We start from the raw sequence: 14,545 nt of genomic DNA on the forward strand, positions 1-14,545 counted from the left end.
AAATGTAAGAGTCAACGGGCTCGTAGTTATATCATTAGACGCTGCCTTATAAGATGGGCCCCACCACTCTGCATTAAAGTGTAGACATCATATTGAAATATGCTCATCATTGTCTTGGCAAGTCCCCGTTCCGCGTTCCGGTCGGCCTTTTGCTTTCTTGGCAGAGGCTATGCTCTATAGTTGCCGAGTTTATTCGTCACATGCAAGATAAGGAACCCAATTTTTGTTTGGAAAGGTTTTTTTTTTATCTCTTAAAAGTTATTAGAGTGTACTATCTCGGACCGACACATCCCAATAACAATTACATGGCCAGCACTTGATCAGGTCATCCGAGCCGGGCGGGCACACAGCGCCCTCTTTCGACTCGTGGTTATCTCATGACCATCGACTCTCCTCCCCCTCTCAAATTTTTTTTTCTTTCAACCTTTTTCTCCAAGAAGGAGTCGTGGGGTTTCATGCCTACTCCCCTCCTCTGCCCCGCTGAATTAAGGTGATTATGCGGTGCTGGCCTCGAAGTCGAGGGCGGTGGAGGGGTTGCCGGCGTTGGCCTCGTCCGTGGCGATGTTGTTGTCGAGCTTCTTCTGCTCGTCGGCCATCTTGGCGGCGACGTCCTGGCCCTGGGCCTGCTGAGCCTGCAGCTTCAGCATGGTGGCGGTGAGCTTGAGGATCTTGTTCTTGGTCTTGCCGGCCTATTTTGTCTCAGTTAGTCTTGCTGTCGAGAGAAGTGAGGTTGGGGGGTTCACTAACCTTGAGGGCGTCGAGCTCGTCGCCGGTGGCGGCCTCGATGGCGGGGTTGAAGGCCTCCTTCTCGGCCTTGTTGGCGATCTGGTTGACGCTGTTGAGGAAGTCGAGGTCGGCCTTGCTGACGGTGGTCAGGTCGGTGGGGAGGCCGGCGAGCTTGTCGAGGGCCTCCTGCTTGCCGTTACCGGCGGTGCCGCCGCTGATGGAGAGGTCGTTGAAGGTCTGGGTGGAGAAGATGTTGTTCTGGCGGGCGCCGAGAGGGGCGGCGGCGGCGAGGGCGGCGAAGCCAACGGCGATGAGAGAGAACTTCATATTGAATAAGGGTGGGGGGGGTTGGTTTTTTTTAAGGTATAAAAAAAAAAGTTTGGTAGTCGATGTAAGAGACGAAAGAGGGGATAAAATGAACCCGGGACTAATCGAATGAGTGATCAAGTTGCGTTGGAAGAGATGGAAGACAGCACAGCTGTTTGGAAGAAGAAGAGAAGAAGAAGAAACAAGGTTGTTAATGATTGTGAGCGTGATGAGGAAAGAAGAGACGGGAACCCAAGAGGAAGATCGAGGCGATCTTTATAGATTATCTTGACGATCTGCAGAGCGGCCTCGCATTAGCTGGAGGATGCTATTGCATTGCAGCACCGGATGTTTGTCCCCACGCCCATCTCGTCACGCCGCGCCGCGCTCCGCCGTCGTGATACCTCTGGTTCCTCCACTCTCCCTTGGGCCCTCGAGCGCCCAGGCGTCGCAGCGCACAGTCGCAGGGCTGCGGAACGACCCAAGCATCGCAGGCCAGATCAGTCGGGTTGCAGGCGGCAACATGGGATGGCATGGGTTCGAGCGGCCGGCTTGAGACGTCAACGTCGCGAACGCGCCGCCGGCTGGCAAGAATGGGCAGGCCGCACTCGTGTGAAGGGGAGTCTGAAGTTCGCGACGCATGGGTGCGATGAAGCTGCCAAGCCGTTGCGGCTGCGTCTGCTAGGCTCGATCGGGAAGCCAACCTACGTCCAGATCTGGCCGGCGCGGCAGGGAGGACCCCTGGACGGGCGTCTGCCGCGACGTTCTTTGGGGGCCTCTGAGGCTCCGAGGAGGAGTTCGAGGAGGCGGACCGGGGGGTAGAGGTTGTTGGCACATTTGGTAGCGAGCCGAGAACGGGGGGATCTAAAGGGGCCGGGGTTGAGACGGCGGTGGGCTCCGGAGAGGAGGAGAGGGCCAGCTGTTGGCCCAGCGAGACCAGCCGGGCCTCGTATCCCGAAAAGTCCAATAGCCATCTTTTTTCTCCTGCGTCAGCCAGGGTTTCCCGGATCTTGCCTGGCCTGCGTGCCCACGGCACGATGCTGCGGGACCGATTGTGCCTGCAGACATCGAATGACAGCCGCCAAGAGACAAGACGAGACAACCTTTGCAACCTCGCGGGCGCTGGGCGTTGGCGGAAAAGCTCCGAAGGTTTCCCCACCGGCCGTCTCCAAGGGGGGTTTCACGACCCCCTGGGTCTTACTGCCAAGCTTAACCTTCAGACGTTGGGGAGGGGATATTCAAACGGCATCAGCTCTGTCCGTGCCCACTTCTGTCATGCCTCGTTTCTTTTTTTCTTTTTTTCTTGGCCTCTCACTAATTTTTATCTCTTGATGTTGTCGGGGAGCCGGGGGGGATGCGATGATTGATCATCAGACGATGCAAAGTGCGAGGACCGCTCGAGAAAATCCTCTGTGTCGGCGATCCCCTGGAGATCCCAAACACCGCAACCAGACGACGTCGAAGTCCGGTCCCGTTCGTCTTGCCCTGTTCTCTCTCGATAGGTCTCCACGCCGACTTCGTCCCATCTCCATCCGTCCTGTGTCGGGAAACTCTTTTTGACGTCAGCTCTGACGAAGTTGTCGCTGGGACGGCGAAAACGCCAAACGGGGATGGGAGGGGGGGAGGCTGCGGCATTGAGTTTTTCATCCAAGTGTTTGGACGGGAACACGTCCTCCCGAGGACGGCGGGCGACGTCGCCGAGGAGAATGATGCACCTGATTAATTAAACCGCCGCCGGCCCGTCGATGAGGATGAGGGCGCCCACCACCCACCAGCACCAGCAGCACCACCCCAGCCCTGCCCTGATTATTAGGTTATTAGGCGCTCCAGCTCCGAGCAGCATGCTATCCCGGAAAGACAGGGCACTAAGAAAACAAGGTAGAGACGCTAGGTGCTTATTTCGCCGCTAGCCCAGCCCCATGCCATGGGTTGGCCGACCTCGCCCAGGGGTCCTGAAACGGGCTTTCAACGCTCCCCCTCCAAGGTTAAGCGCTGCCGGGAGGGGGGCGACACGACGTATTTTTGGGTCCGTTCCCGGATTGGCATATTCTGTCTCATTATTGTTTGAATCTTTGCCCATCCCTGGGCGGGTTTGGATGTGCTGGTGGGAAGATGGGGGCGAGGGGAGCGGGGATGTCCATCGTACTCGCTTCTTCTCTCCCTCTGTCTCTCTGAACCATGTCAATAACGCCGCTCATAGTCGCATGGCCAAAAAGAAAGCAACGCTGGCCGGATATAGCCTCGAAAGTAGCGACGAACTCGTCTGCTGACTAGCACGCCAGACAGGGCGCACGTGGACGCAAATGATCAGGACGAAATAGCTCCATCAATAGCAGCGCGTTGCTATTTTCGTGGTGTTTTGTGGTTGACCGGCCGTCTCCCCATTTTGCCTTTTGGTTCTTTCGCTCCTCGGCCAGCACGCGACAAGACATATGAGACGTGGGTGATTCATCTTGTGATGTTGTCATATTGTCATGATTGTCGTCACTACATGGTATCTTGCGCAAAAAATGAAAAAAAATGAAGAAAAAAAAACCCCTTCCCCCCCAAAAAAAGACCTCATTTTTAGAACATCGTCATAAAGGCCCCAACAACGGCCGCAACACCCGCCATCACCAACGGCAGCCCGCCGAACCCGCCATCTGCGGCAGAGCACCCGTCCCCGTCCTTGCCGGTCTTGGGCTTCGTCGCGCTGCTGCTGCCGCCGCTGCTCGCAGAGTCGGCGTCGCCACTGGTGCCCCCGGTGCCCGACTTTGCGCGCTTGCAGATGCCGGCGCCGCTCGCCGTCGACGTCGCTGCCGCGGCCTGGCTGGTCGACGTCTGAAGGGCCCCGCCGGTGCTGCTCCTAGTGCTGCTCCTGGCGCTGCGGAGCTTGTCGTGGCCGTCGACGATGGTGATGGCCGTGAACCACGACGCCGACTCGGAGCTGGCGAGCACCGTCTGCGCGCCGGCCGCGTTGGCCGCGCTGATGGAGCACGTCGCCGCGTCGCCGCGTTTGCAGTCGAAAGACTCGGATCTAAGGGGCGGGGGCATGTGAGATTCATAGTTCGGACGCTGGAAGCTAGGAGACATTTCATATGCACGGCAAACTCCAATGCAAACCGGAGAAGCACGCCAAGTATATACATTTATATAGATACACACACATATGTATAGAAAAAGGCAGGGAAACGCTGGAAAAATGGAGCATGGGTGGCAGCAACCCGGGGGAAGCACGTACCTGAAGCCGATCTTCATGGTGTTGTTGCCGTACGTCAGCGTGACGCCGTTGAACTGCGAGCACGCCGACGCCGACTGCCACACCGAGGTGCACGCCAGGAAGAACTCGGTCGACGACGGCGCGGCCGTGATGACGGACGCGTAAATGTTCTCGCCGACGCGGGTGGACCGCGGCGGCAGCCACACGGTCGACTTCTCCGTCGTCGTGCTCGCCGACTGCGCGGCGGCGGGCGTGAGACCCACGACGGCGGCGGCGAGGAGGGCAAAGGCCGAGAACAGCATTGCGGGAAGTGTGGATCGCGCGTGTCACGTATCTATCAAGCAGGCGCTGTTATTGCTGGATCGGCACGAGCACCTTGGTGAGAGTAAGGATGACGCGTGACCCTCTCTCTCGTGCCCGCAGAACAGGGTGGCGCTCTTGGGATTTATGAAGAGACCGATATTTATCGGGCTGAAAACCCTTCAATCGGCCGAGCTGATATGATCTATTGCGCCGCTACCGATTCATTTGGCTGACCCGCTCCGTAGGGAGTGGAGGCCTCGTGCTCCGCCCCCTGCTGCGTGAAGAAAAGTCGGGGTAAAATTGATGAAAATCGATGAGAATGGCCTAGGGCGCGTTGGGGCAGGAGACAAATGGCCAAGTCTGGCGATTCTACCAGGCTGTGTCGTCGCCCGGCTTCGGCGGTCTGGGGCTATCGTCTTATTACACTTCGCCCTGGTGGAGCGGTCGCCCGAGAGGGGTCGGGGACTCGCCAAGCCCGGAACGTGAATTCTTTCGTCCTTTCCCATCTGTGTAACTGCCAGCGGTGTATGTTGTCGCGAGTCGACAATCTCGCCAAAGCTGCGCCACGTTGGACTATTGGGCCGGGAGTCCTGTCACGTACAGCGACTTTATCCGTCGAATAAGAGGGAAGCTGTGCCGCACAAGGGCTACAGGGGGTGTAAGCGGCAAGGTGCGCATTTGGATCTTTGGTCCTGCGCAGGAAAAAAATGAACATAATGCCAGATACCTGCTCGATGCGGCGTGGGCGAGATGCAGGTTGACGACGGACACCGGTGCGGGTCATGCTCCTGCCCGTCATGCGCCGTGCGCCGCCGAACGACTTCGGCCATTATCCGGCCGGGTCTCCGGTCGTTGGACCGCAACCCTCCGATCACGTGCGCCGGGTTGAGACCGCTCATCGGGCACACGCACTTTCTCTCCCCGGAGACAATTTCGGCGTCCATCCGGCCCAGGAGCCTTTGCCTTGGAAAACTGGGGATCAACGAGTCTGGTCCGGGACTTGCTCCTTCAGAGACTGACAGCAACGCTGGACATACTTGATCAAGCAAGCGCTACTATTGCTGGGTCGGCACGGGCACTTCATAGAGTAAGAATGACGCGTAGCCCTCTATTGTGCCGCAGAACGGAGCGGCCCTCGTCAAATCATGAAGATACGTATGCCTACCGGCTGAAAGCCCTTCAACCAGCCGAGCTGGAATGGGGTTCCGCGCCGCTGCCCATTCGGGTGGTCGACTCGGCCCCCGCTCCGGAGAGCGTGGACGGAGTAAGTAAGGTTGATAAGAACGGCCAATGGCGCTTTGTAGCGGGGGACGAATGGTCAGCCAAGCCTGGGCCCCCCGCCCAACCAGGATCCAGACCGCTATTTGCCAGCATATGTCATGGTTTGACCGAACATTGTGCCTTTTGGCCCGCTGGCCCAACGGTAGGTGGTGACCAAAGGGCCGTCGTTTCGTCGCGTTTGTTCCCCATAATATACCAGCAGACAGCTTGCTGTCTCTGTGAAGTGTCACAACTCTGGAGGGTAGACTCCGAGCCAATGGACGGACGATGACCCTTGGGGGGTCGAGTCTACGTACAGGACGCAGCGCGAAGAAGCGGGACGAGAGATCGCGTCCAAGATAAATGATTGTATGCATTGCTGACTGTGCAGGCGTGGCGATATTTTAAACTCGGGCTAATGTGGCTAGTGGTATGGCGGCACCGACTGTTTTTGGGTTAGAGGGTTGTGGGTTATCAAACCCCCGCGGTCACCGGCCTCTACGGGCTTGGTTTGGCCCTCCGAAAACGTCATCCAGTGCCTCTTACCCGTTCTTCGCCAGCCAAGCTCACCGGAACAAACCTTAACGGCGCCGGAGAGCCGCAAGCCAATGAGTAACAAAGTCTTCCCATGGAACTTTGATTGAGAAACACCTTGAAGCAATTTACTTTGGCGCTTGGAAGTCTCCTCACACCCGCGGAGAGTGCCAGCTTCGCCAGGCTGCTGACCTTTGTTCTAACCCTTCGTCATAGATCCGCCCCGGTGCATATATGGTCTTCGCCTTGATACCCATCCCAAGCCCTCCGTGACAACTGCTGGCCGCTGGTGGCCCCTGCTCACCCCGCAAATGCCACAGAATTAGTATGGTTTGACAGCCAGCGGTGCATGGGTTCCAAAGACGTCGTTGGCCTATATTGCGTAAATCCGGGGGATGCGTCTAACAAAACAACCAGTATGTACGTATCTGCCTACTTGGCTAGTAGGAGAGGCACTTTTGCACAGAATCAGCTTTGGTTAGTTTAGTTGTACTCGGCTTGTAACAGATGTACAGTAGGCATACCGCGACGACCTCTTTAACAAATGTGCCGGGACGACAAAATATAGCACGCACGATTTTGGTTTGTTTCTTTCGCAAGGCTTTGTCGGGCTCACTCCAAGACATCGATTAGAGTCTTACGTGATCTGCTTTGATAACAATGCTGGGCAAGGTGGGAATCTTGGCTGGAAAATCTGGATCGGTATCTTGGCGGTCTTGGCGACCTTCAATGCATATAACGGCGACCGCTCTCTCCATCCCTGCCAAGTCTTGCCTCTTGACTCTCACAATCCTGTTTGCCAAGGCGTCGACTTGTGTTCCCATCATCGATATTCTTCTCGGGCATACATACCAATCTTCCATCACCATCACTGGAGTCGTCACATCGCACTCAATCCCCCCTCCCCAAACCCGCCACGGAGGCCCACGTCTAACAACTAGATCTTGCTCATATACTCCATGGAATTTGCGTCTGTCAAGGACCTGCTCCGCGTTGTCGTCTGTGCTTCCGCATACATGCGACAGCTCACCACCACCCCCAGATAGAAAGAGAAGACCAACAAGAGCCTTTTACCAAAACGATTAACTATCAACAAACAACACCACTTCGGCAACGACTGCCAAGTACTCGGCACGCCAAGCCTGTCTGTTAAAGCTCTCTTCTCGTTCTCATCATGGGGTCCGAAAAGGCCAATCCGTTCTCCAGTGAGGGGCACGTCAGCGGGCAGTCAAACCGCCCCATGACGCAGCCCGCTCACTGCTTGACCTTGGCTCAGGTGGTCGACGAGTTGAGGACTGAGCCGACCCACGGCCTGTCCAGCGACGAAGCACGCAGGCGACTCGCGGAGTATGGTAAGAACGACCTCGGGGAGGCCCAGAAGGTGTCCCCTGTACGCATCCTCGTCGCGCAGGTTGCCAACGCGATGACCCTGGTCCTCATCCTAGCCATGGCCGTTAGTTTCGGCATCAAATCTTGGATCGAGGGCGGCGTTGTCGCCGGCGTGATTCTTTTGAACATCGTCGTGGGGTTCTTCCAGGAGTACTCCGCGGAAAAGACCATGGACTCTCTCCGATCGTTGAGCTCGCCCACTGCCCGCGTTATTCGTGACGGGCAGTCCCAGACCGTGGCCTCTTCTGATATAGTTCCCGGTGACCTTGTCGAGCTCAAAACGGGCGACACCATTCCAGCTGACATTCGGTAAGCTCCGGAGCATGCTCTAGACGGAGGTACCTGCTGATAAGATACCTACAGCGTCTTCGAGACAGTCAACTTCGAGACAGACGAGGCTCTCCTGACGGGCGAGTCTCTTCCCGTCCGCAAGAAGGAAGTCGCGACCTTTGAGGCGTCGACTGGCCCCGGTGACCGTCTCAATGTGGCGTACAGCTCCTCGAGCGTCACGAAGGGTCGCGCCAAAGGTATTGTGTTTTCTACCGGTTCCTTTACCGAGATCGGCGCCATCGCCGCCCAGCTCCGGCAAAAGGAAACGAAGATACGCGAGCCCAAGAAGACCCGCAAAGACCCCGACGCGCCCGCCAAGCCCCATCGGTATCTCGAGGCCTACATGCTGACTGTCACGGACGCTTTTGGCCGTTTCCTGGGTCTGAATGTCGGAACACCGCTGCAGAGGAAGCTGTCCAAGCTTGCCGTCTTACTGTTCCTTATCGCCGTCGTATGCGCCATCATCGTTTTGGGCGCGAACGGATTCCGCGCCTCCCAGGAAGTCATCATATATGCGGTGGCCACGGGTCTCTCGATGATCCCGGCCAGCTTGGTGGTCGTTCTGACGATCACCATGGCTGCTGGTACCAAGCGAATGGTGAAGAGGAACGTGGTCGTCCGCAACCTCAAGTCTCTCGAGGCCTTGGGTGCCGTTACGGATATTTGCTCCGACAAGACTGGCACTCTGACTCAGGGAAAGATGGTTGCGAGGGGCGCCTGGATACCTTCGAAGGGTACCTTTACCGTCGAGAACTCTACTGCGTCATTCGACCCTACTTCTGGGGATGTTCGATTCCACGCCTCTGCGCCGCGCCTCATTGACCTCAAGAAGGCGGGGGAAGCCTGTGGCCGTATTATCAAGGCCGCCGAGCACGCTTCCGGCCCCGACTCTGGCTTTGGTCTTTCGGAATTCTTAAACGTCGCTTGTCTCGCCAATCTTGCCACCGTCAACAAGAACAAGGAGGGCGCCTGGGACGTTCGTGGCGACCCTACCGAGGTTGCCATTCAGGTCCTCGCTAGTCGATTTGGCTGGAATCGCGTCGCTCTGACCGGCGACGAAAATTCAGAGTGGATGGACGTTGCCGAGCTGCCATTTGATTCCGACGTCAAGCGCATGTCAGTCGTCATGAAGAACAGGGATGGGTCTCACCACGCCTTTACAAAGGGTGCCGTCGAACGCGTCATTGAGAGCTGCACCACCTACACACCCGATGCTTCTGGCGAGCTTGTCGATCTTGAGGGTTTCCGCGACGAGATCCTCCAGAACATGCAGGCCCTGGCCAGCCTTGGCCTTCGTGTCCTCGCGCTCGCCAGCAAGCCCATGCCCGGCGAAGTCAAGGCTGATCCCGAGACCGGGGTTGACAGGACTTCCATCGAGTGCGATCTCGTTTTCCGCGGCCTCGTTGGTCTCTATGATCCTCCCCGCCCCGAATCTGCACCCGCCGTAAGGCAATGCCACGAGGCTGGTATCGAGGTGCACATGTTGACTGGTGATCATGCCGAAACCGCCAAGGCCATCGCTATTGAAGTTGGCATTCTCCCCTCCAGGATGCATCTTGTGGCCAAAGACGTGGCGGATTCGATGGTGATGACTGCAACAAAGTTTGACGCCCTTAGCGACGATGAGGTGGACTCCCTTCCTGTCTTGCCTCTGGTTATCGCGAGATGTGCCCCCAGCACCAAGGTCCGGATGATTGATGCTCTTCACCGCCGCGGACGGTTCTGTGCCATGGTGAGCAAGCAATTCTTCCCCCCGGCGTACCACGCCGTTCTTGATTACATCTAACCCTTTTTGCCCCGTAGACTGGTGACGGTGTCAACGACTCTCCCTCGCTCCGCCGCGCTGATGTCGGCATCGCGATGGGCGTAGCTGGTTCTGATGTTGCCAAGGTACGTAATGCAGCCTCATAATGACACTCTCTGGGGCAGTATGTCAACCTCTTCTAGGACGCTTCCGATATCGTGCTTTCCGACGACAACTTTGCCTCCATCCTGGCAGCTATCGAAGAAGGACGCCGCATCTTCGACAACATCCAAAAGTTTGTCCTCCACGTCCTGGCCGAAAACGTGGCGCAGGCCGGCACTCTCCTTGTTGGCCTCGCCTTCAAGGACAAGACCGGACTGTCCGTGTTCCCTCTTGCTCCCGTACAGGTCGTCTGGATTATCATGGCGACTTCCGGGCTCCCTGACATGGGTCTCGGGTTCGAGCGCGCAGTCCCCGATGTCCTCCAGCGGCCTCCTCGCTCGCTCAAGGCCGGCATCTTCACCACCGAGTTCCTGACGGACATGGTCGTCTACGGGCTCTGGATCACGCTCCTGTGCCTGGCCAGCTTTGTGCTTGTGGTTTTTGGGTTCGGCAACGGGAACCTCGGCGACAAATGCAACGAGACGTATTCCGAATCGTGCGACCTGGTCTTCCGCGCGAGAGCCACCACGTTTGCTTGCCTGACGTGGTTTGCCCTCTTCCTGGCGTGGGAAATGGTTGACACCAGACGTTCGTTCTTTCGTATGCAGCCTGGGTCCAAGCGCTATCTCACCCAGTGGATGCTCGACGTCTGGAGGAACCAGTTCCTCTTCTGGGCCATCGTCTTCGGCTTCGCCACCTTGTTCCCTTTGCTCTACATTCCCACCCTGAACACTGTGGTCTTCAAACATAGCCCAATCACCTGGGAGTGGGCCATCGTCTTCATTGCGGCCATTCTGTTCTTCGCCGGGGTCGAGACGTGGAAATTCGCCAAGCGGGTGTATTTCCGTAAATTGGACAGCAAACGTCTTGGCAAGTCCTGGAAGGAGCGGGATGTCGAAGAGCGCGTCTTTGGACGATACTTCACCGGCAGCCGCCTTGATGCGGGGGTGTCCGCCGAGACGACCATGGAAAAGGCCCAGTAGAGAGAGGTTCCCTGGTTTCGAGCGTGTTGAGGTTGGACGTTTTCGTCTCCCTCGAAGCACGCGCGTGGCTGATACCAGACCAATCGTTGCATCACCAATGCACCACCAGACTGCTTTTATCTGTCGTTATTTCTTCTGTTTAGGCATCTGTTAGAGATCCTGCAGTTGAATTGGTTTGTCATGGCCTAGCCTCGACGGGGTACACAATCTATCGCCCCCAAGACGGCGATGGCTTTTTTTCAACGGGATGGATGTTTTCAGGGAACATACGTCAGGGTTGGGGAGAGAAAGGTTATGGAAGTTTAGAGACCAGGCACCTAAATCGTAAGAAAAAGGCCGCCTCTCTGGATTGTCTTCGAAACTGGACTGGGGCGGATTCAACACACGCAGCCCAGTGGCATGTAAGCAGCAGGGCCACCTTAACCCCTGACTGCATCAACCATCTTGTTCTTTCTTTGGTCACCAGCATGTATTTAGACTCGATCAGGTCGAATTTCGCCTGGTCGGACAACATCGATCGTACAGACAGCACTAATACTCCTTTCTTTACCTCATCAAGGAATTTTCCAATTACATGTCTACGCGTGCGCCAGTGAGGGCATGAGCAAAGCCAGCATGAAGATGCGTGGTCGTCCTCCCGCTATGTACTGGGATGGAGAGCGTACCCGTCAACGGTGTCTGTTGTGGCTTCTGTTGTGGCTGTGGAGTCGGCAAAACCGCGCCACGTCGGATTATTGGGGCTTTATCCGTCGAATGAGAGGATGTCGCACAAGGGCTACAGGGGGTAAGCTGCACAACGCGCACCTGCGCAGGAAAGGAGCATGACATCAAATACCTGCTCGATGCGGCGAGAGCAAAACACACAAGTTGACAACGGACACCGGGTGCGGGTCATGCGCCGTGCACTGCCGATGTCACCCGGCAGTTATCCCGTCGGCCCCATACTTTCTCTCCCCAGAGAAGATTTCGGAGCCCGTCTGGCCCAGGACCACCCCCTTTCCTTCGTAGATTAGTAATTGATTAGCCAGATCCGGGGCATGTTTGCTTAAAGGCGTGAAGGCAACGCGGGACTCAAACTGTGGGCATTTGCTCCAAAAGTCCAGGGTGACAAACAACTGTCGCTCGCTGAGAAGGGCTGTGTGTACCAAAGTAAACCTCCCCGGCTCCCAGTCCCATTCTCGCACCAAAAAAAACTGGATCTTCATGAATGTCGAGGATCCAGGGTGGTGGAATGCTCCGTATACACTACTCCAGCCAAAGACACTAGGTACACTGCTGGAACCAACCAGGCCCGCCGTCTACACTAGTCATTTTTCCGGTCTCCTCCTCCCTGACCGTCTATGGGCCCCTTGTCTGTGAGGTTACTCCGCCCCTTTCGAGGACCCGCCGTACAGAGTGCTCTCACCGAACAATTGACCGCCAGTCCCAACGACGGCCGATGCCGCTCACACGCCCGACTGCAAAGCGCCAATCCTCAGGCGCGAATCCGCCCACCGGCAAGCAAGGCCACAGCTAGCAAACAATGGCAGCATTCCCGGACCCGGCCGACGGCGCCCCCGAAGCCCGGTTCGCCGCCGCATCCAGCTACGCGAGCCTCCGGGACGATGACGACGAGGGGATGGGGGACGACGACGCCGACTCGCTGCTGTTCCGTGATGAGCCTGATGTCTGGAAGTCCGTGACGTCGTCGGTGAGGCAGCATTCGCACTACAACGGCAGATGGTACAATTGGCCCCTCCACGCCTGCGTCCGGGTCAACGAGCCACAGGGCACCGCATTTGCCGTCATGCTTACTGGGGCGACAGGTATCATCGATATCGGGAAGGCAAATACCCTATTCCCAACGACACCATTGAGCAGGAGAGGGAACACATGAAGCATGACATGATCCTCCTGCTTACTAGGGACCGGCTATTCCATGCCCCGATCCCAGAACACCCGCAAAAGATTCTTGATCTGGGCACTGGTATAGGTTAGTTGGGATACCAGCATGTTAAAATGCGGTCATTTTTTTTTCTTCTTTTTTTCTCTTCTTCCTTGGGCGAAAACAGGCTAATTTTCCGGGTGTAGGGATATGGGCAATTGAGGGTGAGAACATGCCGTCAAAAAAACAATTCATATTGCACCAGTGCTAAGTCTTCATGATCAACGTCCAGTGGCAGACAGGTTCCCCGGCGCTGAAGTCGTCGCAGTAGACTTGTCCCCGATACAGCCTAGCATGTTAGTGAAGCGAGCCGCACGTGTGTACGCGGATATGCATGCTCAAAGTGGACAGGATCCCCAGCAACCTCACTCTGTTGGTAGACGACGTGGCAGACGAGTGGATTAGTCCGGTATGAACAGGCTCCCCGACAACACGGTCCCCGGGTAGAGGATTCCCGCACCGCGTCAGAATTACTGATTACTGAACCGTGAGAGCCGACAGATAACCGACAACTTTGACTTCATACACGCCCGGTGCTTTATGCCCCTCATCGCCGATGCCCCCGCAGTGCTGCAGCGAGCGTTTGAGTGAGTCCCAAAGCAAACACAGAACCCCCCCCCCCCCCCGCCCTCCTTTCTTATATATGTTTTCTTTTTCTTCGTCAATTTTTTTTCTTTTCTTTTTTGCCTTGACTGTGCCTGACATCGTCCCACAAAGCCACCTCAAGCCCGGGGGCTGGTTCGAGGCCCAGGACTTCAACGCAAACGTCGCGTGCGACGACGGCACCATGCCGCCCGACTTCCCGCTCCTCCAGTTCTGGACGCACATGCAGACGGCCATGCAGAAGCAGGGCTGCGACGTGCAGATGGCGCCCGGGATCGGGCGGCTGATGCAGCAGGCCGGCTTCGTCAACGTCCAGGGCTGCGCGTACAAGATCCCCGTCGGGCCCTGGAACCCCGACAGCGAGGTCCTGCGCTTCGTCGGCACCCAGATGAGGCAGGTTACGGAGGACCTCCTGGGGGCGGCGGCCGTGAAGCCGTTTGCCAGCCTCGGCATGGACGAGGCCGAGGTGGAGGATTTCATGGAGGGCGTGAGGGAGGCCCTGCACGACCCGGACGTGCATGCGTATGCCGTGTTTTACTCGTGGTTTGGGCAAAAGCCGGCGTAATGATGCAGAGTTTTATGTATATAATGTTGTGTTAAAGATAGACTGGGAATTAATGATGCAATGAACAAAAATAAATAAATAAAGGAAAGATTTTTTTATGTTTTTTCGTTATGATTATCTGTAACTACCTATAGTCTCACCATGAATACTAACTAGACAGAGCGACATCGACAAGCCTTTCAAACACCTTTATTCGTTCCTTTCCTAGGAAACAAAACCAAGCAAGATCACTCAACTGTTCTTTACTCTTTGAGGAGAATGGAAGAGCAAAAAATGCAAAATGAAAGGGACGAGACTCGAACTCGCGCGGGTTGCCCCACCAGAAAACAGATGTTAAGCTGACCTTAACCTGGCGCCATAACCAACTCGGCCACCCTTCCGTGATGATGATCCTTGGAGGTCCTGGGACCGGATCTGGTTGCCGAGAATGTTCGCCCGCAGCCTTCATGTATTCAAGCAAAATTTGCTCGAGTGGAGTTGGGGGTGAGGGAATTGCCATGCTGGGTCCGTGTTGACG

The 14,545-nt window shown here is 56.5% G+C and overlaps 4 protein-coding genes across 4 annotated transcripts; 2 read left to right on the forward strand and 2 right to left on the reverse strand.

The window, feature by feature from the left end:
* Positions 1 to 494: 494 nt before the first annotated feature.
* EsH8_III_000402 (uncharacterized protein) lies at positions 495 to 1,053 on the reverse strand (the record flags this gene model as incomplete). The annotated part of the gene is made up of 2 exons (XM_083262127.1): positions 495 to 689; positions 748 to 1,053. The coding sequence occupies 2 exons, from the start codon at positions 1,051 to 1,053 to the stop codon at positions 495 to 497; spliced, it is 501 nt and encodes a 166-aa protein (XP_083122614.1).
* Positions 1,054 to 3,597: 2,544 nt separating this feature from the next.
* On the reverse strand, positions 3,598 to 4,533 carry EsH8_III_000403 (uncharacterized protein; the record flags this gene model as incomplete). The annotated part of the gene is made up of 2 exons (XM_083262128.1): positions 3,598 to 4,048; positions 4,253 to 4,533. 2 exons carry the CDS (start codon positions 4,531 to 4,533, stop codon positions 3,598 to 3,600), a joined length of 732 nt encoding a protein of 243 aa, XP_083122615.1.
* Positions 4,534 to 7,502: 2,969 nt separating this feature from the next.
* EsH8_III_000404 (cation-translocating P-type ATPase) lies at positions 7,503 to 10,936 on the forward strand (the record flags this gene model as incomplete). The annotated part of the gene is made up of 4 exons (XM_083262129.1): positions 7,503 to 8,026; positions 8,081 to 9,779; positions 9,851 to 9,937; positions 9,995 to 10,936. 4 exons carry the CDS (start codon positions 7,503 to 7,505, stop codon positions 10,934 to 10,936), a joined length of 3,252 nt encoding a protein of 1,083 aa, XP_083122616.1.
* A 1,522-nt stretch (positions 10,937 to 12,458) lies between these two features.
* Positions 12,459 to 14,028, forward strand: EsH8_III_000405 (class I SAM-dependent methyltransferase; the record flags this gene model as incomplete). The annotated part of the gene is made up of 7 exons (XM_083262130.1): positions 12,459 to 12,658; positions 12,742 to 12,908; positions 13,007 to 13,024; positions 13,093 to 13,156; positions 13,212 to 13,269; positions 13,362 to 13,447; positions 13,578 to 14,028. 7 exons carry the CDS (start codon positions 12,459 to 12,461, stop codon positions 14,026 to 14,028), a joined length of 1,044 nt encoding a protein of 347 aa, XP_083122617.1.
* Between the last annotated feature and the right edge of the window lie 517 nt (positions 14,029 to 14,545).

The sequence above is a fragment of the Colletotrichum jinshuiense genome, chromosome 3 (assembly GCF_051148585.1).
Source record: "Colletotrichum jinshuiense chromosome 3, complete sequence".
NCBI lineage: Eukaryota > Fungi > Ascomycota > Sordariomycetes > Glomerellales > Glomerellaceae > Colletotrichum > Colletotrichum jinshuiense.